This window comes from Rhinopithecus bieti, unplaced genomic scaffold (assembly GCF_001698545.2).
Source record: "Rhinopithecus bieti isolate Rb0 unplaced genomic scaffold, ASM169854v2 scaffold_44745, whole genome shotgun sequence".
In the NCBI taxonomy this organism is placed as follows: Eukaryota; Metazoa; Chordata; class Mammalia; order Primates; family Cercopithecidae; genus Rhinopithecus; species Rhinopithecus bieti.
In genome coordinates, this window is record NW_016818280.1 from 850,573 (window position 1) to 873,297 (window position 22,725).

A 22,725-nucleotide genomic window follows, 5' to 3' on the forward strand; every position below is an offset into this window, starting at 1 on the left:
TATATATATATATGTAAGTAAAAAATAGATAAATAAAATAAACCAAAATAAAATAAAATGATTTTAACTAGACCATATTAAAAACTGCTAGATTCCAAGCACCTTACAATCAAATTTCTGCAAAACAAGTTCAAAGTTAGGGGCTATCCACATTCATTATCTTTTTTTGCTGTCAATTTTGCTTCTACAACTTGGGCGTAAGTCACCAGTACATACAGCATGTTTTTCTCTTCCGTATTGCTTAATGTAGCTGATACTTAAATACACACTGAATCTATCGTGGAAATAGAATGCTGTGTCAAGAAATTACAATTGGGTAAAAAAGCCACGTTATTCTAAAATACATCCTCAATACCTGTTCTTTATGTTCAAGAAATGCAGTTTCAAGTTCTTGCCACCCAGAAACTGGAACCAGCGTATACTGCACGTGGTCACACTGGAACAAGGCCTGGAGAGAGAGTGTTTTCAAAGCCTATCTTATTTAGGACATTGGCAATTTACCTTGAAAAGAAACCGAGTTAGATTAGATGAGTTGAGAGACAAAAGACACGGGATACCAATAAAGTTAGTGAAATGCTTCCGGGAAAAGCTAGGTGCTAGGAATATGAGTGTTTACCATACCATCCTGTGAATTTTGCAAATTACCAAAGTAAAACATCGGTGAGAAACGCCGATTTAACTTCCAGGCCGTCTGAAAAGTTCCTGATCCAAGGGCCAGACCAAAACAATGTAAATACCATGCCCTATTCAAAACCAAACTAACGATCTTCCCTAATAGACTAGGGGCTCCCATATTCCTAGCAAACACCTATGACGCAACTGTACCCAGAGTTGTCACAGATTGCTCTCTCTCAAATCCCCCATTTGAGAGGCCACTACAGATCCAAAGTTTCCCCCAAACGCCAACTGCTTTGTTCACCTATTCATATTAATAGTTCATTGCAAAAATACAAACTAGTCTCTTTACCTTTTACTTAATCCTCTATCCCACCCCACACCGTTGGGACAGGGAGGCAACCTCTCCTCCGAGTCTTTCTCCTCTCACCTGCTGCTCACCTCCTGCCCGGCTCCCTCTCCCGCCCTAAGCCCTCAGCATCTATCCTGACTCTCTGCCCACCCTGCGCCCCCACGCAGCACCCTCACCTCTCGCGCCGGCCCCACCCTCCTAGGCCCCGCAGAACTCACCTGAAGGATCTTGCACGCACACAGAGCATCCACGTCCGAGGCCACGAAGAGAAGGACCCTCTATCGGGGGAAAAGCGGACAGATTGAACGCGGTGACCCAAACCCCGGCCCTCCCCTGCCTCCCGGTCACCCACGGCCACTCCTCCTCATCCCTTCCCCAACAGCAAGGCCTCGGCGGGGATCCCGGACTGGGCGTCACCTGGCTCTGGACCACCTCGTAGAACTCTTTGCGGAAATCGGACACGAACATAGCCACGACGGCCGGACGCCTGGCGCTCGCGCTGAGGTACCAAGAGCCCCGGCGGCGGTCAAGACTCGCGCCAAATCACGGCTCCTCCGATTGGTCCAGGAATCACCAACCAATAGCCTCTTAGTTCCCAGCTTCCTTTCTTTCTGATTGGACCACATTGGAGGCGGCCATTAGCGCTCTGCCATTCACGGCTAGAAAACTCCAGCCCGCCCCAAAAGAAGGGTCACCTCTGAAGCCGAACGCAAGCACTGGTTGCCCCTTTCAACTCTGACTCGCTTTTACCCAGAAACGCGACGCTCGGCGGACATCTTTACTTTGGGAAGAGAAGCCTACTGCCTCCCACTGGGAACCCTCAGAGAAAGTACACTTCTAGCCATACATTAAACTCAGTCACATACCGAATGGGGCAGCAGTTACGTTTGCAATAGGTTTTTGGTGTGGTCTGAAGAAGGATTTGTAGCTTAGTTCCGCCAGAGTCCTAGATGGCTGAAGCAGAGGCATTCTGGGTAGTGCATTCTGGGTAGTGTAGTCGTAAGGACAATGGGCCCTACTAAATTCGTCTGGAGGGGTTGAATACTATCAAAACGTAATTTAAAATAACTTTAAAAAGTACCTACTAACGGTGAAATAAATCACGAAAGGTCATTTTAATGCTTCTGCTGAGAGTATTTTAGAGCCTAGCGTCTTCGCCTGGCCTTTTCTCTTTTGCAGCCGACGCTTTGTCCCGGGCACCCCCCTCCGGGTCTCGGGTCCGGCACTTCCGGTGAGCCTCTGGGGCTTACCGGCTTGGCGCGGCGGAGGCGGCGGCGGCTGGGAGAGCGGTCGGCGGGGTATCTTCGTCGTATTGCCTGAGAGAAGCGGAGTCTGCGAGGTGGTGTGCATCATGGTAAGCGCCGACGGGCAGCGGGCAGGGGCTGCGGGTCTGGCCCGGGACCTGAGTTAGGGCCCGGCGGGGCGGCGCGGGACGGCGGCGGAGGTGCCGAGTCACCCGGGCCTGAGTCCGGCCTGCCGGCTCCTCGGCCGTACCGGGCACACGCAGAACCCTTGACTACTAACCGCCTGTGGTCGCGTCCGCCGGTCCTGAACATGGCTCGCATTCCGTCTCAGCCGGACTTGCCGTCGTTGACGAAAGAAAGGAAAGTTTGTGTCCATTCACGGGTTTTCCAAGTGCTGGACGCGCAACAGGTTTCCATAAACCCAAAGTTAGTTGCAAGGTTGCTGGGGATGGAAACAGAATCAGGCGCTCCCCAGGGAGAATCCGTAGCGGGCATGCCCGCTCTTGGGGGACACCCAGCTCTTGCCCCAGTTCCGTAAGCTCTGTGCCTACAGGTTCGTGCCTTCGGATCTGTACAGCGGTGTTGTGTTCGCTAATGATAACGATGGAAGCTAATACCTGCTGGTACATTTCCTGTTACATAGCTTTTAACACCTGTAGTCCTTTATCACGCCTTATTTCTTTTAATCTCTGCAATTCCTTTGGAAGCTAGGATGATTATTTTAAACATGAGAAAACTAATGTTTACAGAGATACTTTATTCGAGTCACAAAAGTAGGGAGTGGAGAGTTGAAGCCAAGTCTGTCTGGCTGCAAAGCACTCTACGGTATTGTCTTCCTGTCACCTGTTTATTTTAGTAAAGACAAGGAATTTAGATTTTATTCCAAGTGTGTCACTGTGAAACCTTGGCTTATTTCTGTTTTTGAGTTCATCCACTCAAGAATACTTGATATGTTCCAGGCAATGTGCTAGGTCTCGGGATTGAAAAGGAAATTGAGAGATGGGATCAGGAGCAGCAAAGAAGGAGCAGAAGGTCGGGTTCATGGGTAAACTGCAGGCAGGTTGTTAAGTATGTTGCCCCTTTGTGCGGATTTACCTTTTATGTTCAAAGAAAAGAAATGGCTTAGATAGGTTGTCTAGTGAGAAGCATTCAAGGGAAGCAAGCCCCTACCCTTTTCTGGTGTTGTTCACCCAGAAACACTATTTCATGTGTTATGGTTCTGGCGAAGATTTAGTTGAACAGTTATGCTGCTTAGAAGAAGAAAGACAAAAGATTGGAAATTACTGTGCTGGAGTGCCAGGGAGTAAAGAACCCTCCAAGAAATTAGGTGGGAACATGCTATGTTTGCATTTTAGGAAATGGCTAATTCAGCTTTCTAATTTTGGAGTTACTAGTAAACTCCTTTGTCAGTAGGTGGCATTCCTTCTACTAAATATATATTTGGAATCAAGTCAAGAAATTTTCTGTAATAGAGATTTTTTTTTTAGTTGTGGTTAAAAAACACAAATTTTAACCATTTTAAGTCTATAGTTCAATAATGTTGAATACATTCACTAGCAAGATTTTCTGAGCTTTTTCATCTTACAAAAATGAAACTCTGCTCACATTAAACAGTAACTCTCCATTTCCTACTCCTCACAGCCCCTGTCAATCTCTATTCCACTTTGTTCCACGAATTTGCCTACTCTAGGTACTTCCTAGAAGTGGATCATAAAATATAAGTCCTTTGATGACTGACTTATTTCACTTGGCATAATATCCTCAAGGTTCATTCATGTGACAGGATTTCTTTCCTTTTAAAAGCTGAATAATATTTCATTGTATGTATATACCATACCAGTATTTGTTTATTCATTCATCTGTCATTGGACACTTGAGTTGCTTCCACCTTTTAGCTATTATGAATAATTGTGCTATGAATATGGGGTGTACAAAAATCTCTTCTTGATTCTGCCTCCAGTTCTTTTGAACATAGCCTACTGTGAGATTTTATGTGGTTTCAGTTACCCGAGGTCAACCATGGTCCAAAAATTTTAAAATAGAGACCACATTCACTTAACTTTTATTACAGTGTATCCTTATAATTGTTTTATTATTACTTGTGAATCTCTTACTGTGCCTAATTTATAAATTTAAAAAAATTTTTTTTTCTTTTTGAGATGGAGTCTTGCTCTGTTGCCCAAGCCGGAGTGCAGTGGCACTATCTCGGCTCACTGCAACCTCCGCCTCCTGGGTTCAAGCGATTCTTCTGCCTCAGCCTCCTGAGTAGCTGGGATTACAGGCATGTACCACCACGCCTGGCTAATTTTTGTATTTTTAGTAGAGAGGGAGTTTCACCATGTTGGCCAGGCTTGTCTCAAACTCCTGACCTCAGGTAATCCTTCTGCCTCTGCTTCCCAAAGTGCTGGGATTATAGGCGTGAGCCAGCACGCCCAGCCTATAAATTAAACTTTATTGCAGATATGTATAAGAAAATTGTAGCTATGTATAAGAAAAAAACATAGTATATATAGGTTTCAATATTATCTCTGGTTTCAGGTGTCCACTGGGGATGTTGGAATGTATCCCCTGTGGATATGGGGGGTGGTGGGAGGAATACTGTACTTTGAGAAAACTTCAAGTTGATAGGTTTGCTAAGCCTCATCTGAGTCTACAGTTTAAGAACTAGGATCTTGATCTTTTTAATGGCATCATGTTTTAGCTTTGCTTGTTGCTATAAGAAAGCATCACAACATAGTGTGGCGTGTACCTACTCTGCTGTGAGAGCAACTGAAGGGACACTAGCCCTGGCCCTCAGCAGAGCAGCAGAGGCTTCCTGGGGAAAGGAAAGGGTGGTAATTGGAACCCAGGGGAAGGGGTGCAACCACTGGGTACCTGTTTCTCCTGCTGCCTGGAATGCCTTTCCCTATTTTTTGCCTGGCTCTCTCTCATAGCGTTCGGGTCTTTGTGCAAAGTCCCTTCCTAACTACCTATTTAAAATAGCATTCCCAGGAGCCCTCTGTCTACTTACCCTGCTGCTTGTCTTCAGAACTGTCGGACACACATGAGTGTGTATCTCCCTTGGTTTGAGTGTATATCTCCCTTGGTTTGAGTGTATATCTCCCTTGGTTTGAGTGTATATCTCCCTTGGTTTGAGTGTATATCTCCCTTGGTTTGAGTGTCATTTTCACCAGGACAGGGGTGGTATCTATTTTGTTAGTGGACAAACATCACTAGAGTGGTGTTTCCCTTGTGCTCATGTCAGAGCCTGGCAGACAGCAGGCACTCAATAAAGAGATGTTTCAATTAACAAATATTGTTTAGATTAATGATAATAAGAAAAGTGTTCAAGGCAGAGGAACTAGCCCAGGCAGGAGTCTGTGGGGCTGTCAGTACACGTCCCTGAGGTATGCAAGAGGTTGGGCCTTGATCCTGAGGATGAAGATGGGAGCATAGCCCTGAAAAAGGTTCAGGACAGGCTTGGCATGGCCTGTTTTGTATTTAGTAAGATTACATTGAAGATTTCAGTACATTGAAGATTTCAGTACATTGTATTCTCTGACAATGTTTAGCAGCATTAATTACTCTGACATGTTTTGTCTTTTGACATGAAGAAATGTACCTTTGTTTTAATACTTGTTTCTCTTTCCTCTTTCTAGTTCTCTTTCAACATGTTCGACCACCCGATTCCCAGGGTCTTCCAAAACCGCTTCTCCACACAATACCGCTGCTTCTCTGTGTCCATGCTAGCAGGGCCTAATGACAGGTCAGATGTGGAGAAAGGAGGGAAGAGTATGTGCTTGTTTTTATTTGAATAGTAACCTTTCCTGCCCTAAGTCTGCAATGCTGTAGCCTTCAACGGTACTTACTTTGCATGCGGGAGTCAGAAGCTAGTGTTACTGTGACAATGGTGCTTATCCTAGACTTGCTTTGTTGGGGTGGGGTGCTAATTATGGTTAGGTTTATGGCTGATAGCCATTCGGTTCCCAAAATAAATTACATCAAGTAAGGCTCTTTATGAAAGATCGCTATGGCATTCTGGCTACCCTAAAACCGTTTAAGGCTTTTTGTTAGATGTAAAGAGACTGCATCTTGCCTTTGGTCTGTCCTTTTTATTTTTATTTTTTAATATTTCTTAAATGTTCTTTCCACAGTAATTATGCCGCCCTCAGCCCTGGACCAACTCAGTAAGTATCTTCTGAGTGACTTAAGAACTTAGTAAATATGGACACCAAGAGTTAGCATGGGTTCCTCAGTACATCCAGACACCAGTGCCCTTTGTCAACATCTAGCTGTGAATTGTCCCTGGAGGGCATGCGCTGGACTGGGAGAACCTGGGTCACAGGTACCTAGGGCCAGACGAGGGCCCCCTGAACCTCAGCTTCATCCCTGCCCTGGGTGCTTCAGGTCCCTCCTCTGTGAAGGGAGTTCCCTTCCCCTTCCTGATCACCCCCCCGATCCCCCTGCCCCCACAACTTTTCTCAGTATTCTGTCAGGATTAAATGAAGGTACAAGTATCAGGTGCTTTGCACAGTGCCAGGGCAGCTGATGCCATTGGCTGGGCTCACTAGATTTTTTTTCCTAAAGGAAGAATTGGTCAGCTCACAAGAGGGCGCTGTGAAGCAGGTTCCTTATCCCCTCCCCAAACATCTTTCCTGAGCTCCAGACCCCCATTTCTTTTTTCGTTTTTTTTGAGACAGAGTTTTGTTCTTAGCATCCAGACTGGAGTGCAGTGGCGCAATCTCGGCTCACTGCAACCTCCGCCTCCCAGGTTCAAGTGATCCTCCTGCCTTAGCCTTCCGAGTAGCTGGGATTACAGGCACCCGCCACCACGCCTAGCTAATTTTTTGTATTTTTAGTAGAGATGGGATTTTGCCATGTTGGGCAGGCTGGTCTCGAACTCCTGACCTCGGGTGATCTGCCTGCCTCGGCCTCCCTAAGTGCTGGGATTGTAGGCATGAACCACCATGCCCTGCCCCGACCCACATTTCTAATCGCCAGTGCAGCACTGCATCCTCAGCATGTCAAAAACTGAGCTATTGTCTTCTATTCCAGAAACCACTCCTCTTGCTGGGCTCCTGCCTCTTACCAGGAGTGAGATAGGCCCACAGGGGTTGTAAGAGTGGCCACATTCTTCCTCCCTTTTCTCTGACCCCTTATCCCATGAGAGCAACCTGGAAACCCATGCCCTAGCCCCATACTACACAGGCACAGAAAATCCCAATCATGGACAACCTAATCAATGATGCAGTCATTGCCTTCCAGACTTAAAAGTATTTCTGGTGTGAATTCTTCCTGTGTGAGGCAGGAGACTGGGGCTGGCTAGGAGGACAGGTTCATGCTTGGTGTTGGGGGCCTCTGGTGGCAGCAGGCTGAGAACAGGTGCTGGCTATGGTGTGACTCACCTCGGGCTCTTTGCCCAGCCTGACTCCAGAGTAGCAACTTGACCTCTCTGAATCTCAATGTCCTCTTCTTTAACTGGGGACATCCACAGTGTCTATGCATCAGAAGTACTATAGTGTCTGTGACACCCTGAGCTATCTGATTCCAACCACAAGGTGGGAGGTAGCCCCTGAGCCAGCACCAGCTGTGGCTATACCCAGTGGAGGCCTCAGCTCAACCAGTAGGTCAACAGAGCTATGGTGTTCACAGTTCTCACGAAGACCCTGTCATTACAGAGGAGAGAACAGGCCCCTAAAAGGTCTTCCTTTCAGGTCATGCTGATCCAGGAGTCAGACACCAGGTGTCACCCTTGGCACAGGTGTCCACAAGAGACTCAGGGGCTGGGTCATTGAGGTGTAGCTCAGATCAGTGTTGTTCAAATCTTATAAGTGATGGGAGAAACTCTTTCTGTCTAAATCTTATAGGAAGTCCTCTAATTCATAAAATGAGGGTCTCTGCTCTTTTTGGAGGAAGTGAGGGGGTACAGAGGGACTGGGAGCCTCTAAGTCACAAAATGCAGTTTGAGAGTCAGTGCACTGAGGGACATTGGAGTCTCTCTCACTTGCAACAGTCTCAGACCCTTGGCTGGGCCCAGTCTAGTTTCCTGTGGACCAGCTGTAGGTCAGCTCCATGGCTCTGCAGCTGAGAGGTGTACTGGGACAGAGGTCCTGGACCCTTTACTGCCAGTGTTAAGAGTCATCCTTGGTGATAGGAGGGAATGTCCTCCCCTACTGTACCTCCATGCTGCTCCCAGAGGTTCTCTGTAGCTTCCTGCCCAAGCTTTCAACTTGATTTGCTTTATTAGAATTTGTAGGGAGATCTCAAATGGAATCTACTTTACCTCCTAACACTAACTATGATTTTTGTTGGAATGTTTGCCTAAACTAACAAGCTAAATTCTGCTTTGATGGTTGAATCCCTGGACTTAAGCCAGCAGCCTGGGTTTGAATCCTGACATCACCACTTGTGTGTTGTGAGGTCTTAGACATGTTACTTAACCTGTGGGTCTCAGTTTCCCCATAGATAAAAGGGGATAATGATAGTACCTAACTGACTGTTCTGGGAAGACTGAACAAGGGCCTTACACATGGCAAACACCATCACTATCATTAGTTCCTTCTCGGTCCTCTCCCCCAGGGCCCTGTGTCTCCTGGGTTTTCCTGGCTCTTTTTGCCAGCCCCTCCTTTATGTGCCTGTGCACCTCTTGGGTCAGCACATCACCAATCCAGCTTACTTGCCTCTGGCCCTGCTTTCAGCTCACACCTCAAGGTCCACCAGAGAGCAGAGATGTCCTATGTCATGACCCTGCTGAGAGCCCACACTGCCCGCTGGGCCCAGGCCCTAGGTTCTACCCTGTGTGGTGCCCCTCCCCTTCCCAACCACTCCCACACCTGTCCCCAGCCTGTCTTGCCTAATTGCCCACCATTTGTGAACTGCCTGGGCTCCTCTTCCCTTCCACACCTTTGCTCAGGCTGCCATCTCTGCCTGGATTTCCTCCCAGGTCTGCCCGCCCAGTGCCCAGCCTAAAGAACTTGGCCTCCAGGAGCCTAGCCCAATAGCTCTGCCTGCTCCTGCCAGCCCTTCCCACAGCACCTGTAGCATCTGGTTGTGGTTGTTTTCTTTGCTGGAAGGTTTACCTTCAAACTAGAAACCTTTAAAGATAGGGATTTTGTCCAGGACATGGTTGGCACTGAAATTATTTATGAATAAGTGAATGAACACATCACTTTTTTTTTTTTTTTTTTTTGAAACGGAGTCTCGCTCTGTCGCCCAGGCTGGAGTGAGGTGGCCGGATCTCAGCTTACTGCAAGCTCCGCCTCCCAGGTTCACGGCATTCTCCTGCCTCAGCCTCCCGAGTAGCTGGGACTACAGGCGCCCACCACCTCGCCCGGCTAGTTTTTTGTATTTTAGTAGAGACGGGGTTTCATTGTGTTAGCCAGGATGGTCTCGATCTGCTGACCTCGTGATCCGCCCGTCTCGGCCTCCCAAAGTGCTGGGATTACAGGCTTGAGCCACTGCGCCCGGCCGAACACATCACTTTTTAGAATGTTGACTTCAGAAAATCACAAGTCTATGCCAGTGCTGTTACCAAGTTGCCAGGCTCCTCCTTGAGCCATGCATTGTGCTCTTACAGAGGGGATTCATCTGTCAGAGGAGTGTGGGGTTTGAGGGAGAGGGTTGTGGGGAGGCTCCTTCTATGGGAAGGCATGGGCCGAACAGGTTTCCCTTCATAGGAGTTGTGCCACATAGCCTCTCTCTTCTTTTCAGGCCGACTTAATATTACCTATCCCATGCTGTTCAAACTGACCAATAAGAATTCGGACCGCATGACGCATTGTGGCGTGCTGGAGTTTGTGGCTGATGAGGGCATCTGCTACCTCCCACACTGGGTGAGTGGGGCTGCCACTTAGGGTCTCTAGAGAGCAGCCACTTAGGCAGTGACATCCCCTGCACTCAAGAGCCCTGGCCCTGGAGCAGGTGGCCCAGCCTACTCCTTCTGCTCAGCATCTCAGCCTGACCTGACCCGGCGGGAGAGAAGGGATCCGGAGCAGTGCACTGTGCCTTACGCAGGCTGGTGGGCTCTGGACGTACCTGTGGGCCACTGTGCTGTGGGAACAGTCTTTTCTTTGATAGTTGCACAACTGGTTGTCCAGAAACAACAGCTGGACTGTTCATCTGTGATTTCCTGGGTGAGGCTTTTTAAAAAATAATGGAGCAACAGTGTTTTTTAGGTGGTCTAGTAAGTAGGGTGTTTGAGGTTTTTATGCTTTCCCCTACTTTTAGTAGTCTGTCACAGCATATGTGTTTTCAGTTACCTCTAACTTAGTCTCCCAAATCTCTCAACTGAGCTGCTGTAGGAATGACGCCTTTCTCCTTACAAGCAGGCTTTCTTTGGAAAGTTGACTTGAAGGACATCATTGCAGATCTGGGCTGGGATATCCAGGGCGTGTGAGCCACCAGAGCCTGCCCTTGAGGCTGTACCCCTCAGAGAAGTGAGCAGAACTGTGCCAGTGCTGTAGGGAGGAGCCTGTAGCAGTGAGAGTTCCACACAGATAGCTGTGGCCCACTTGGCTTCTTCTTCTCCTCACTCCTCTCCCCAGCTCTGGCACATTAGGGAAGTTCACAAAGGGACCTGCTTGTCCTTCTCTTTGTGCTTGAATTACATCAGGCATACTGAGAGACCCTGCGGTGAGCTGTGGGCTGGGAACTCTCAGGAGTGCTTGCTTGGCTGCCACTGGGAGGTGGTCTGAAGCCCACCTCTCCTCCTGATGCCCTATCATGCCCTACCAGACGTTCAGAAGGGATGGCCTTAACTAATATTTTCTGAAATTAAATATGAATTGAAATTCTGGCCAGGCACGGTGGCTCACGCCTCTAATCCCAGCACTTTGGAAGGCCGAGGCAGGCAGATCACTTGAGGTCAGGAGTTTGAGACTAGCCTGGCCAACATGGTGAAACCCCGTCTCTACTAAAAATACAAAGATTAGCCAGGTGTGGTGGCATATGCCTGTAGTACTAGCTACTTGGGAGACTGAGGCAGGAGAATGGCTTGAACCTGGGAGGCTTAGGTTGCAGTGAGCCGAGATCACACCTTTGCACTCTAGCCTGGGCGACAGAGCGAGACTCCATCTCAAAAAAAAAGAAAATAATAATATGAATTGCAATTCTGAAGGTCCCTTTCCTTCTGTAGCAGGTGACCTTGCCCATGCTGCCATGGCAGTGGCATTCTCTTCAGCCTGGGTCCCAGGGCCCTTCCCAAGGTCTAGGCCTGGCCAGTGTCTCCCCCACAAGAGCCCTGCACTCCCATTGCACCTCCTAGTGCCTGACCTTCCCATGCTGCCTCCTCACCTCAGCTGACCAGGTCTGCCCACCCTGGCCTGTGGGGCGCTTTTATGCCTCAAAGCCCAGATAGGCTCACCTGCCCTCCCCAGTATTTGCTGCTCAGCCCCTTGCTATTCTTGTGTTTGTCTGCAGGTGCCCCCAGGGGCCTGAGGCCATGTTCTGCTCATCTGGTAGAACACCTGGTCACTGAAGCCACTCTTGGTAGCTGAAGTGTCAGGCAGTGACTACTTCCCCAGTCCCTTCTGTGGCTCACCTATAAGAGGAGATGGTGATGCTGGGGATACACTGTACCTCGAAGGTTTTCCTTTAAGCCATAGACTTGAAGTTTGGGTGGCCTCTTGTCCAAGCTGTTGGACTGCTTTAGACCAGGTAACTAATAGAATCCCTTTCTCCCATGGAAAGCCTCTTTAGGTAGCCTGGAGCTGGTTTAGGGTGTGAAGCCATCAGGCCACCTCTTCCCCTGAGCTGGCCTTCTAGCTCCTGGCATGGGCAGGCGGGTGACAGGTGTCCCCTATCTGCTGTCTTGGAGGGCGTGTGAGCCAGTGCTTTTTCTGGGCTGGTTGGTGGACTCTTTCCCACCCATGCTTCCAAGCTTCTTCAGGGTGAGCCAGCCTGGAATAGGTGCTGGCCTTTTTCCTTGCAGCCAAGGCTTTTGTCTGCCAACCTAGATCTGAGCCCTGGACTAGCTGCTCATGACACACAGATACTCGGCTACCCATTGTGCTGTATGCTCTAAAATGCTACATGGGGAGGGCCAGGTGTCAGCTCCTCCTGCCTGCTTAGTGCTCTCGAGCCTCTTCCAGCAGCCCATTTCTCACCTCAAGCCCTAGTCTGACCTCTCTGCCTCTCCGGCTCACATCACCTATGGCAGTGTCCTGCCTCTGGCTGAGGAAGCCACCCCCATCCCTGGTCAGAGTTCCCTCAGGCTCGAGATTGCAGCCCAATATCCTTCCCCTTGCTGACATACTTCCCACAAAAATCTACCCTAAGGGACAGTGCGCCTGGCCTGCAGCTGGCTGACTCTGAGCCTTAGAGTACTTCCTGTTAGAACATCACTCCTGGGGATTCCAGACCCCAGTTACCAAAGCCAGTTGCCTCTGCATCCTTCTGTGCCTGTCTGTGGCATCCAGTAGAGTGACCACCCTCTATTTCTGCCCTTACTAGCCTGACAAGCAGCTGTCAGCGTGAGTGCACGGGGTCCTCTGCATGCCTGTCCACAGGGTCCACCACTCAGGCTTCTCTTGTGGCCTAGGCACAGCCTTCCAGGCACAGTCTTGGCTTCAGCATGCCTCCCCCTCATGAGCTCCCTCTCATCTGTGACACAGCCCTCAGTCCCCTCTTCCCTTGGCTGTTAAAGTCACCTTCTCACTGCCATTCTCGATGAAACATTCTTAAAGGGATGTGATACCTGGGATTTGCTTCAGGGCATCTAGTGTGGCCTGGGACTGGGTGTGAGGTAGTGCCAGTCGATGGACTGAGCCGTGACATGTGTGAGCACTGTCCAACTGTCAGGGCTAGGTGCGTGGGAGCTCTCTTGTGTGGCTCTTTCTACTCATGTATATGTCTGACGCTCCTTTTAAGATGGTTTCAAATAAGACAAACAAAATTTCATTGCAAGAGATATACAGCCTCTGACCTGAGTCTGGGCTCCCTGCACACCCAGTACTCATGGGCACTATTTATCTCTTTCCCTCTCACTCCTCAGCCATCATCTACCTGGCTGAGTTGTTTAATAGAGGCATGTGGAGGCTTTATCAGATTTTTATAACCTCCACAGCAGAGACCTTTGGGGCCTTGTCACCATCTTGCGCCTCAGCTGTGGTGGGCCATTCCATTGCCAGGTCAGCCTTGCCTTGTGCTGCTTTTGTCCTACCTCAGTTGCAGCCCTACTTGCCCCAGGGCCTTACTAGTTACTTATGGGACAGCTTGGAAGTACGGTGAGTGACTGTTCAGGAAAATGCTCTGCCCCTGGGAAGCCTGGAGCTAGTGAGCAATCCTGGCGGCCCTGCAGAGAGGCGTTCACACTGTGAGCTGTGCAGTTTCAGTAGCACCCCTTTATTGGCCTTCTTCCTTCCACATCACTTGATTTTTCCCTCCTTCCTGACATAGTGTCACAAATTACTTATCTTGCCTCAGGTTCCTCTTCCAAGGACCCAAGTAAGACTGGCCTGCCCAGTGTTTAGGGAGCAGTGGTTGTGGAGGCTACTTCATCTCTAGGAGTCTCACGTAACCTCTTCTTCCTTTCAGATGATGCAGAACTTGCTCTTGGAAGAAGGTGGCCTGGTCCAGGTGGAAAGTGTCAACCTTCAAGTGGCCACCTACTCCAAATTCCAGCCTCAGAGCCCTGACTTCCTAGACATCACCAACCCCAAAGCCGTGTATCCTTTTCAAATAAGCAGAGTTCTTCTAGACAAAGGAGAGTGTGCCGGCGGTTGTTAAACATCATGTACTGTATTTAATCTGTGTCTGCTTTGGGGATCACACATTTGTGATTCAAGTTGTGATTTGAGAATAATGGGGTTCAGCTAGCACATCTGCGTGACCCTGGCCAAATGCACTGGGTGCTGTCTGGGCCACCTCTGTCACTTCCCAGACACTTCCTGGAGACCACAATGAAGCCCTTCTTTCAGTGGGTCTGTGTCACCTGGCACAAAGCTGTACAGTACCAGGATGTACAGTATGTCCAGTGGAAGGAGGGAGCAGCTCATCTGCCTTCAGCTCCAGCCCCTTCTGTGGCTCCCTAGTACCTCTGCCCAGCCGTGCACTGGCCCATGAACCTCACTGCATGCCAGCCTGAGAGCTCATTCACTCCAGGCCAATAGGTAGCAATGACTGCAGTTTCTATGTCACCAAGCAGAAAGCAAAGGTATCAGGTTCTAGTGGATTCTTTATGTTCATCTCTGAACTTAAGCCAGGTGTATGTGTTGACAGCATCAGGAAGTAGGCAGTGCAGGTATGGGACGGTGCTGTGTGCACTGATCAAGATCTCTAGCTCCATGGCCCCGATTTGCCTTGTTAAGATCATGGCATAAGAGTGGCCACTCCATTCTACTACTTTAAAAAAAAATTTTTTTAATGCATACTTGAGAAAAAAACAAACAGTTGAACGACACGGACAGCAAGGTAAGAAAAGCTGCCTCCCTTCCCAGTAGCCCTCTCTCCAGATGTTTTCTTAGGAGCAAGGCACTGCTGATTGTGCTCTGGATGCATATGGGCCACGTATATCCCATGCTGCCCATGTCCTGGACACAATGGCCTTGTTGAGCCTCCTGTCCCACAGACAGAGGGATGTCCTATGGGAAGAGCTGGTTAACTTGTCCTTCAGAGCTCTGACTTAGAGGCGCTTGTTTGGCTGTCAGTGACCAGGAATGGGGCCTGCCCATTTTGTCAGGGTTTTTACATGTGTTGCAACGCAGACTCTTATTTTATTTTTTTTTGAGACAGGGTCTCACTCTGTTGCTCAGGTTGGAGTGCAGTAGCACAATCTCAGCTCTGCCTCCCAGATTCAAGTGATTCTCCTGCCTCAGCCTCCCGAGTAGCTGGGATTACAGGCGTGCACCACCACGCCTGGCTAATTTTTGTATTTTTAGTAGAGTTGGAGTTTCACCATGTTGCCCAAAGCTGGTCTCGAACTCCTGACCTCAGGTGCTCCACCTGCCTCAGCCTCCCAAAGTGCTGGGATTACATGCATGAGCCAGTGCGCCCGGCCCCAATGCAGACTTCTTATCAGGTTGATCTCAGATGCTGTTTTTGTCAGCACAGTTAACTTGTTAGTGTGTGGAGAAAGGGCGTCACTTCCATCAGTTGAGAGCCTGGTGTTTTCTGGTCTGGCTGAGGTCTGGATGAAAGCAGTCTTGGCGCCGAGCAGAGAAAGTGGGAAGCTGGTGCTGCAGCAGGCGCCAGAGTACACAGAGGCCATATGGGGAGCCAGCCCTCCTGCAGAGGCCTCGTGTTCTCAGCCTGAGGGCTGTGGCTCTGCTCCTCCAGCTGCTGCAGTGGAAGTCAGAGAAGATGCCCTGGCAGGGTCACCGGAGGAGTGGAGGGAAGGGCACTCTGTACCGTCGCACTTCATGTGCGGGAGCAGAGAAAGCATTCACCACATAAGGCACTTTTCACAAAGTTGCTGTGGTTCTGGAAAGCTGTTTGACCGAACGAGGTGAACCTAGATAACCTCGCCCTTTCACCCTCAAGTTAGACTCTCACAGTGGCAGGCTCTGGAGCCACGTTTCTTGTGATCTTTTTATGTAAAGTAATTCAGCAAATTGATGAGGAAGACATGGTTAAAATATTCCACATGAATAGACATTTCCTTGTATGGGCATTTGGGTTCTACTGTCTTTTACTGTTATAAAAAGTATTTGCTGGTTTCTTTAATTTTTATTAATTAAAGTTATCAGCTCAAAAGATAGAAACAACAAAAGTATAAATGAAAGCATCTTTGATTTTGAGGAACTTTTGAGCGGACCTATCTGACTCATTAAATCTTTTTTGTTCTTTTGTACTCCCATAGGATTTTTTTAAATCCCATGGTATAATTTGTACACAATAAAATGCACACAGTTCAGCCAGTTTGAAAATGTGTACACCCATGTAACCAGAACATTTCCATGTTCCCAAAAGGTCCTTTCCTGCCAGTCCCCACCTGATCCCCTGGCCCAGAAACCTCTCAACTACCTCCCATCCTCATAGATCTGTCTTTCTTAGGGTTCTGTGTGGATGGAATCTCACTGCCCTTTTGTGGTTGGTTATTTCCCCTTCCCCCAGCTTGGCATTTGTGAGATTGATCCATATTATTGTACGTAGGGAGTTCCATCCTTCCTTATTGCCAAGTAGTACTTCATTGTGTTAAAGCTTCGTGTTTCAAGTACCATCATGGTACAGTCTCTACCTACGAGTAATCATCTAACCCCTCATGGAAACTTGTTTCAGATTTAAGGTATCCATCTTGCCATGTTGCCTTGACAGAGTGTGTCTGCAGATTAGAAAACGCACTTAGGAATTTTGCCTGTCTGACCACCGGGGATGTGATTGCCATCAACTATAATGAAAAGGTGAGCCCAGTTCATGCAGGTCATGCCTGACAACAACCACCTGCAGTGTCCATTCTGATGTTTGAATGGGGCTTCTTTTTAAGCAGGGTATGCCTGGATCTTATCACCTAATTACTGCCTACTGTTTGGTTATTAAGTTTTCCCGCGTTCATATTTAGAGGCCTAATTCATTTGGTAACTCTGTTTTGAGGATAGATTGCATTTACAGGGGAATATTGATAGACTTGTTAGTCATAGCTCTGTGTACCTTGGTGGCTACTGGTTCTATCTTGGTTTGAAAGGTCCCCACTGCACCTCTAATCTAACCTAAGCCCTTTGTGGGGCTGTGGAGACACAGTAACAACCCTGCTGGGTCCTTGTCCTTGGGATCCCTGCCCCACAGAAGCTGACAGGCCCTTCAGTGGGGCCAAGTGCTGTGTGGCATCTGAGAAGCAGAGCCTGGCTCTGCCTTAGGGCAACACCTCCTAGGCTCACCTCTCCTCCTGGGAGCCCACATCCTCCTCCACTTCCTCCTCCTGTTGTCTTCAGCTTCCATTTTCACTTAGCAGCTTCTCTAGGCTTGACCTTTCTGACACAAGTCTCTCAGGTCTGAATGCCTCTGTTTTCATCCCTGATTTTTTGCTGTTTAGGTGTCTGGATCTAGACAATTTAACTGTAAAGTGAAATGACAGGACTTACTCCAAAATTCAAGAAGGCATTCACTTTCCTATAACCAATGGGAACATGCCTGAGGGAGGATGTAATAGTTGGCAGTCCTGCCATCAGGCTGTCCTACCACAGGCATGGAGCACAGTACTGTGGGTGCCCCTGTTCACTGTGACTATTGACAATTGACCCTCCCACAGAGCTGTTGCCACGGCTAGCCTTAGTGTTCAGGAGTGACCACAGCCTGGCTTGACTGGGCTTTCCCTGAAGCTAGCTAGCACTTAGCTCCTTCACAGCACTCTCTGGTCCCCTCAGGGACTCGGCCTTCACAGCTGTGTCACAGCTGCCTGTGGTTTAGCCAGTTACTCCCTTGGTGTCAGTGCAGGGATCCAGCTTATTCTCCGGCAGTTTCCTTGTATTTGAGGCATCTGACCTTATTTTTCAGTTTTGTGGGTTTCAAATCACACTTTCTTTTTTTCTTTTAATAAACTAAGAAATAATCTTGTTCCCTTTAGCTTTGTGGAGAACATTTTAGGTGTCATTTACCTTAACTGAATAATCTTTTATAATTAATTACAGGCAGTTTAATGTTACTGTTTTTAATGTTAAGGTAGTAATACTAAATATAACTCCTAAACTGATGATAAAGGATATATAAACTGATGATAAAGGACACCTGTGGTGGCTCACAGATACTTTGCACTGTAAGGGAGGGTAGATTATATAGAGTATGTGTAAAACTGAAACACGGGATTGAATTTCCACTTTTAGAAGTAGGGAAAACTAGATATGTACTGTTGTGCTTATAGAGAATTTTAAAGACTCTAAGCAGGGTTGCCCTGAGGGCAGATGGCTATATCAGTGCTCTGGTGGGAGATCAGACTCGGAGATCAGGGTTGAACTGGAACCCTTAAAAGCAGTAAAACAGACACAGAGGTGGGTGTTGTCCTTGTCTCAGGAGAAATAAACACAGATCCTCTCTGGAAAAAGCACTCCAGTTTAGTTAAGCCTTTGGGATTGCTGTCAATTGAACAAGCAAACAAGAACGCATAATTAAACCACACCAAAGCAGACAACAAAAATTAGATCCCTAAGGAAATCAGCATTAGAATTTCTAGATACAAATGTAAAATAATTAGATATAAAATGTTCAAAGATATTTTTAAAAATGGAATTATAATAGCAAGCAACAAAAGGCTATCAGAAATAACCAGAAAGATGTGAAAAACAAAACGTTAAACAACAGCTATAAAAGAGTTAATGATGATGAATCTGAATAAATAACAGAATTTCACACAGAGGAGCAAGGGGATGGAATATACGAGAGCTTGAGATGTTGAAGACACTGAGAAAACATGCCCGTTGCAATCCTAGTAGGAAAGAATGGAGGAATTGCAATAATCTGAAAAGATGATAAAATAGATTTAGAATTGGTGGTCAGCCCATCACTACAGGAAGTTTATAATGTATAACAAACAGAATAAGCTACAGGTAGAAAATACCAAATACAGAGAGGTAAGCAGGGAGAAAACACAGTATCTACAGAACAGCAAGTAGCAGGTCTTTGAAAAGCAACAGTTACAGCCAGTATCAAGTAACTATCATCAAAACCTTCCTTAAAGAATAAGGGCAAAGTAAAAATATTTTCACATGAACCAAATCTGAGAGAGGTTATTTACCAATGGAATTTTAAAAGCATGTACTTTAGGAATAAGCATTATCCCAGAAGGAAAGCAAGAAGGAATAGGGAATAAATAAATTGGCAAATATGAAGCCAGGGTAAATGTTGCCATATAAAGCAGTAATAATGTTTAATATATGAAGCTTAAAAAATGACATCTAAAATGTTGGAAAAGAGTAAGTAAAGACTTACTCTCCTTTTTTGTGAGACAGAGTCTCTCTTTGTCTCACCCTGGCTAGAGTGCAGTGGTGCGATCTTGGTTCACTTCAGCTACCGCCTCCCGGGTTCAAGCAATTCTCCTGTCTCATCTCAGCCTCCTAAGTAGCTGGGACTACAGGCATGTGCCACCACATGGGGCTAATTTTGTATTTTTAGTAGAGATGGGGTTTCACCATGTTGGCCAGGCTGGTCTTAAACTCCTGACCTCAGGTGATCCATCTCCCTCAGCCTACCAATGTGCTGGGATTATAGACGTGAACCACCACGCCCAGCCTAGACTTACTCTCTTGAGAGAGTTGTTTAGAATTAAAGTTTTCTGTTTACTATTCAATAAAGTTAATTTAAAAAGATAGCTGAAGCTGGGTGTGGTGGCTCACACCTGTAATCCCAGCAATTTGGCAGGCTGAGGTGGGTGGATCACTTAAGTCCAGGAGTTTGAGACCAGACTGGGCAACATGGCAAAACCCCATCTCGACAAAAAATACAAAAATTCGCTGGGCATGGTGGCATGCACCTGTAGTCCCAGCTACTCGGGAGGCTGAAGTGGGAGGATTGCTTGAGTCTGGGAGGCAGAAGTTACAGTGAACAGTGACCGTGCCACCGCACTCCAGCCTAGGTGATAAAGTGAGACCTTGCCTCAAACAAAAAAAAGCAAACCCTGAAAAGTCTACATACATATTGAATGTTTAAAAATGTATAAAATGACTTAGATAAAGCAGATACCTTGAAAGATAAAACAGGCCGGGTGCGGTGGCTCAAGCCTGTAATCCCAGCACTTTGGGAGGCCGAGACGGGCGAATCACGAGGTCAGGAGATCGAGACCATCCTGGCTAACACGGTGAAACCCCGTCTCTACTAAAAAATACAAAAAACTAGCTGGGCGAGGTGGCGGGCGCTTGTAGTCCCAGCTACTTGGGAGGCTGAGGCAGGAGAATGGTGTAAACCCGGGAGGTGGAGCTTGCAGTGAGCTGAGATCCGGCCACTTCGCTCCAGCCTGGGCGACAGAGCGAGACTCTGTCTCAAAAAAAAAAAAAAAAAGAAAGATAAAACAACTGAAAAATTTTATACTAAGAAATGAGCCAACTTATTTGACGTTGATAAATTATTTCCTAGTGGAAAGTATAATTGAAGTTTGACTAAAGAAAAAAACCAGCCTAAATAATTGTATAGCCAGTCAAGTAATTCAGTCAGAAAAATCTTAATCCAGGAAACCCAGGCCCAGATGGTTATATATGCAAGTTCTTCCTCACACTCCAGAAATAAATTGCTCTTGGATATTCTGAAAATAGAGAAAGAAAATATTCCCCAATTCATTCTCTGAGGTCGGTATAACCTTGATCACCAAAACCACACAAAGATAGGAGAAAGGTAAATTACAGATCATTGTCACTTGATACAGATATATAGATTGTAGATAAAATATTGACAAAAGAATCTAGTCATATATAAGGAAGATTCTATATGGCAGCTCCAGTAGTTAAGATGCCATATGGCGTTGGTTCTGGAGTAGACAAGTAGGCCAGTGGAACAAATCTTTGTATACAAAGAATCTTGGCCCACCACTGAGGCAGCATTGATGTCACCAGGCAAAGGAGATACTGGGGTTGGGGAATCTAGGATATTGACTATTCCTAAGATGAAAAAACAAATTGAGTTCCTAACTCACACCATAGTAAAAAATAAATTGCAGATGAATGGGTAAAAAATATGTGGTATACACATACAATGTAATATTATTCAACATTAAAAAGGAAGGGAATTCTGACACATGCTACCACATGGATGAACATTCTGCTCAGTGAAATAAACCAGATGCAGACAGATAAATACTACCGTTCCACTTACCTGAGGTACTTAGAGTAGTCAAATTCATGGAAGACAGAAAGTAGAATCACCTGGGCACCATGGCTCATACCTGGCATCCCAGCACTTTGGGAGGCCAAGGCTGGAGGATTGTTTGAGCTCGAGAGTTTGAGAGTAGCCTGGGTAACATAGTGAGATCCTGTCACTACAAAAAATTAATGCAAAATTTTAAAACTTAGCTGGGTGTGGTGGCATGTGCCTACAGTTACAGCTATTCAGGAGGCTGAGGCGGGAGGATCAGTTAAGTCTGCAGAGAGCCAGGGTCATGGCACTGCACTCCAGCCTGGGGAACAGAGCAAGACCCTGCCTCAAGAAAACAAAAGAAGACAGAATGGTGGTTGCCAGGGCCTGGGGGAAGCAGGAGTCAAAAGTGAATGTTTAGAAACGTATAGCAGGCCGGGCGCGGTGGCTCAAGCCTGTAATCCCAGCACTTTGGGAGGCCGAGACGGGCGGATCACGAGGTCAGGAGATCGAGACCATCCTGGCTAACACGATGAAACCCCGTCTCTACTAAAAAATACAAAAAACTAGCCAGGCGAGGTGGCGGGCGCCTGTAGTCCCAGCTACTCAGGAGGCTGAGGCAGGAGAATGGCGTAAACCCGGGAGGCGGAGCTTGCAGTGAGCTGAGATCCGGCCACTGCACTCCAGCCCGAGTGAGACTCCGTCTCAAAAAAAAAAAAAAAAAAAAAAAAAAAAAAAAAAAAAAAACGTAAAGAAATTTGGCATTTTGTAACCTCCACACACATGGCCACAGAACCAGTCTTTGTCCTGGTGAACTCTGGGCGTCTGGTGTGTGTTGTGTTTTCCTTCTGTGCAGGAGGACCGCATGGCAGTCCAGCAGACTGCACATTTTAAAAAACTAGGTCTTCCCAGGTAGTTTGAGGAGCACCAACCTAGAAAAGTGGTCCCATAGTTAAAAAAAACAAGCAAACAAAAAAAGTGTTTAATATTATGCCAATACATAAAAGTAAATGGAAAATGTCACAGGAATATTTATCCTTACTAAATGCAATACATTCTGGTACTTCTAGGGTACTGTCCTCCAATTATTTCCTTTTCAGTTCTGCTTGCAGCCCTGTTGGTTTTATGACCCACTGATTTGTTGTGGCCTACAATTTGAACACATAAAAACAGTAGAGAAGCATTAGCCAAGCCCTAGGAGACATGTTTGAATGTTTATAGTGTCATTAACATCACAAAATGATTGGAAACAGGCCGGATGCTCAGTGGATAAATGGTAGTATATCCACACAATGACAGATCCTTTTTATTCCTTGTTTATTCAATAATTATGACACTTTTAAAAGTAGATTTGTCCCTGCTTAGGTTTTTTTTTTTTTTTTTAATGGTGGGACTATCCAGACTTTTTAAAATGATTGTAAAAGCAAGACATACTGGCCGGGCGCGATGACTCACGCCTGTAATCCCAGCACTTTGGGAGGCCGAGGGGGGTGATACACAACGTCAGGAGTTCAAGGCCAGCCTGGCCAACATAGTGAAACCCCATCTCTACTAAAAATACAAAAATTAGCCAGGTGTGGTGGCGTGCATCTGTAGTCCCTGTTACTTGGGAGGCTGAGGCAAGAGAATCGCTTGAACCTGGGAGGCGAAGGTTGCAGTGAATTGAGACCACACCATTACACTCCAGCTTGGGTGGCAGAGCAAGACTCAAAAAAGTAAAAGCAAGACAGACTTTAGATAAAAGCAAAGAACCTGAAATGATGCAGGAAAAAGTAGATAGGGCCACTTTTAATTTCTGTGCTTCTGGATTTTTTTTTTTTTTTTTTTTTT

General features: G+C 47.0%; 2 protein-coding genes across 3 annotated transcripts in view; one reads left to right on the plus strand and one right to left on the minus strand.

Moving 5' to 3' along the window:
• The window catches only part of CDC45 (cell division cycle 45), a 48,738-nt gene extending 46,680 nt beyond the window's left edge, over nucleotides 1–2,058 (minus strand). The window contains exons 1-4 of the mRNA XM_017856655.1: nucleotides 1,834–2,058; nucleotides 1,385–1,578; nucleotides 1,186–1,245; nucleotides 356–448 (exon numbers count right to left, since the gene is read on the minus strand). Of these exons, the coding sequence (XP_017712144.1) occupies nucleotides 356–448; nucleotides 1,186–1,245; nucleotides 1,385–1,435 (204 nt within the window). The 5' untranslated portion in view covers nucleotides 1,436–1,578; nucleotides 1,834–2,058. The remainder of the gene's footprint in view (nucleotides 1–355; nucleotides 449–1,185; nucleotides 1,246–1,384; nucleotides 1,579–1,833) is intronic.
• A 54-nt stretch (nucleotides 2,059–2,112) lies between these two features.
• UFD1 (ubiquitin recognition factor in ER associated degradation 1) overlaps nucleotides 2,113–22,725 on the plus strand; it is a 32,348-nt gene continuing 11,735 nt past the window's right edge. Inside the window, exons 1-6 of one of the 2 annotated variants that reach the window (XM_017856656.1) lie at nucleotides 2,113–2,321; nucleotides 5,850–5,982; nucleotides 6,345–6,377; nucleotides 9,901–10,022; nucleotides 13,723–13,853; nucleotides 16,454–16,526. In XM_017856656.1, coding sequence (XP_017712145.1) covers nucleotides 2,319–2,321; nucleotides 5,850–5,982; nucleotides 6,345–6,377; nucleotides 9,901–10,022; nucleotides 13,723–13,853; nucleotides 16,454–16,526 — 495 coding nt within the window. In that variant the 5' untranslated portion in view covers nucleotides 2,113–2,318. The remainder of the gene's footprint in view (nucleotides 2,322–5,849; nucleotides 5,983–6,344; nucleotides 6,378–9,900; nucleotides 10,023–13,722; nucleotides 13,854–16,453; nucleotides 16,527–22,725) is intronic. The other variant, XM_017856657.1, reaches the window with a different exon arrangement.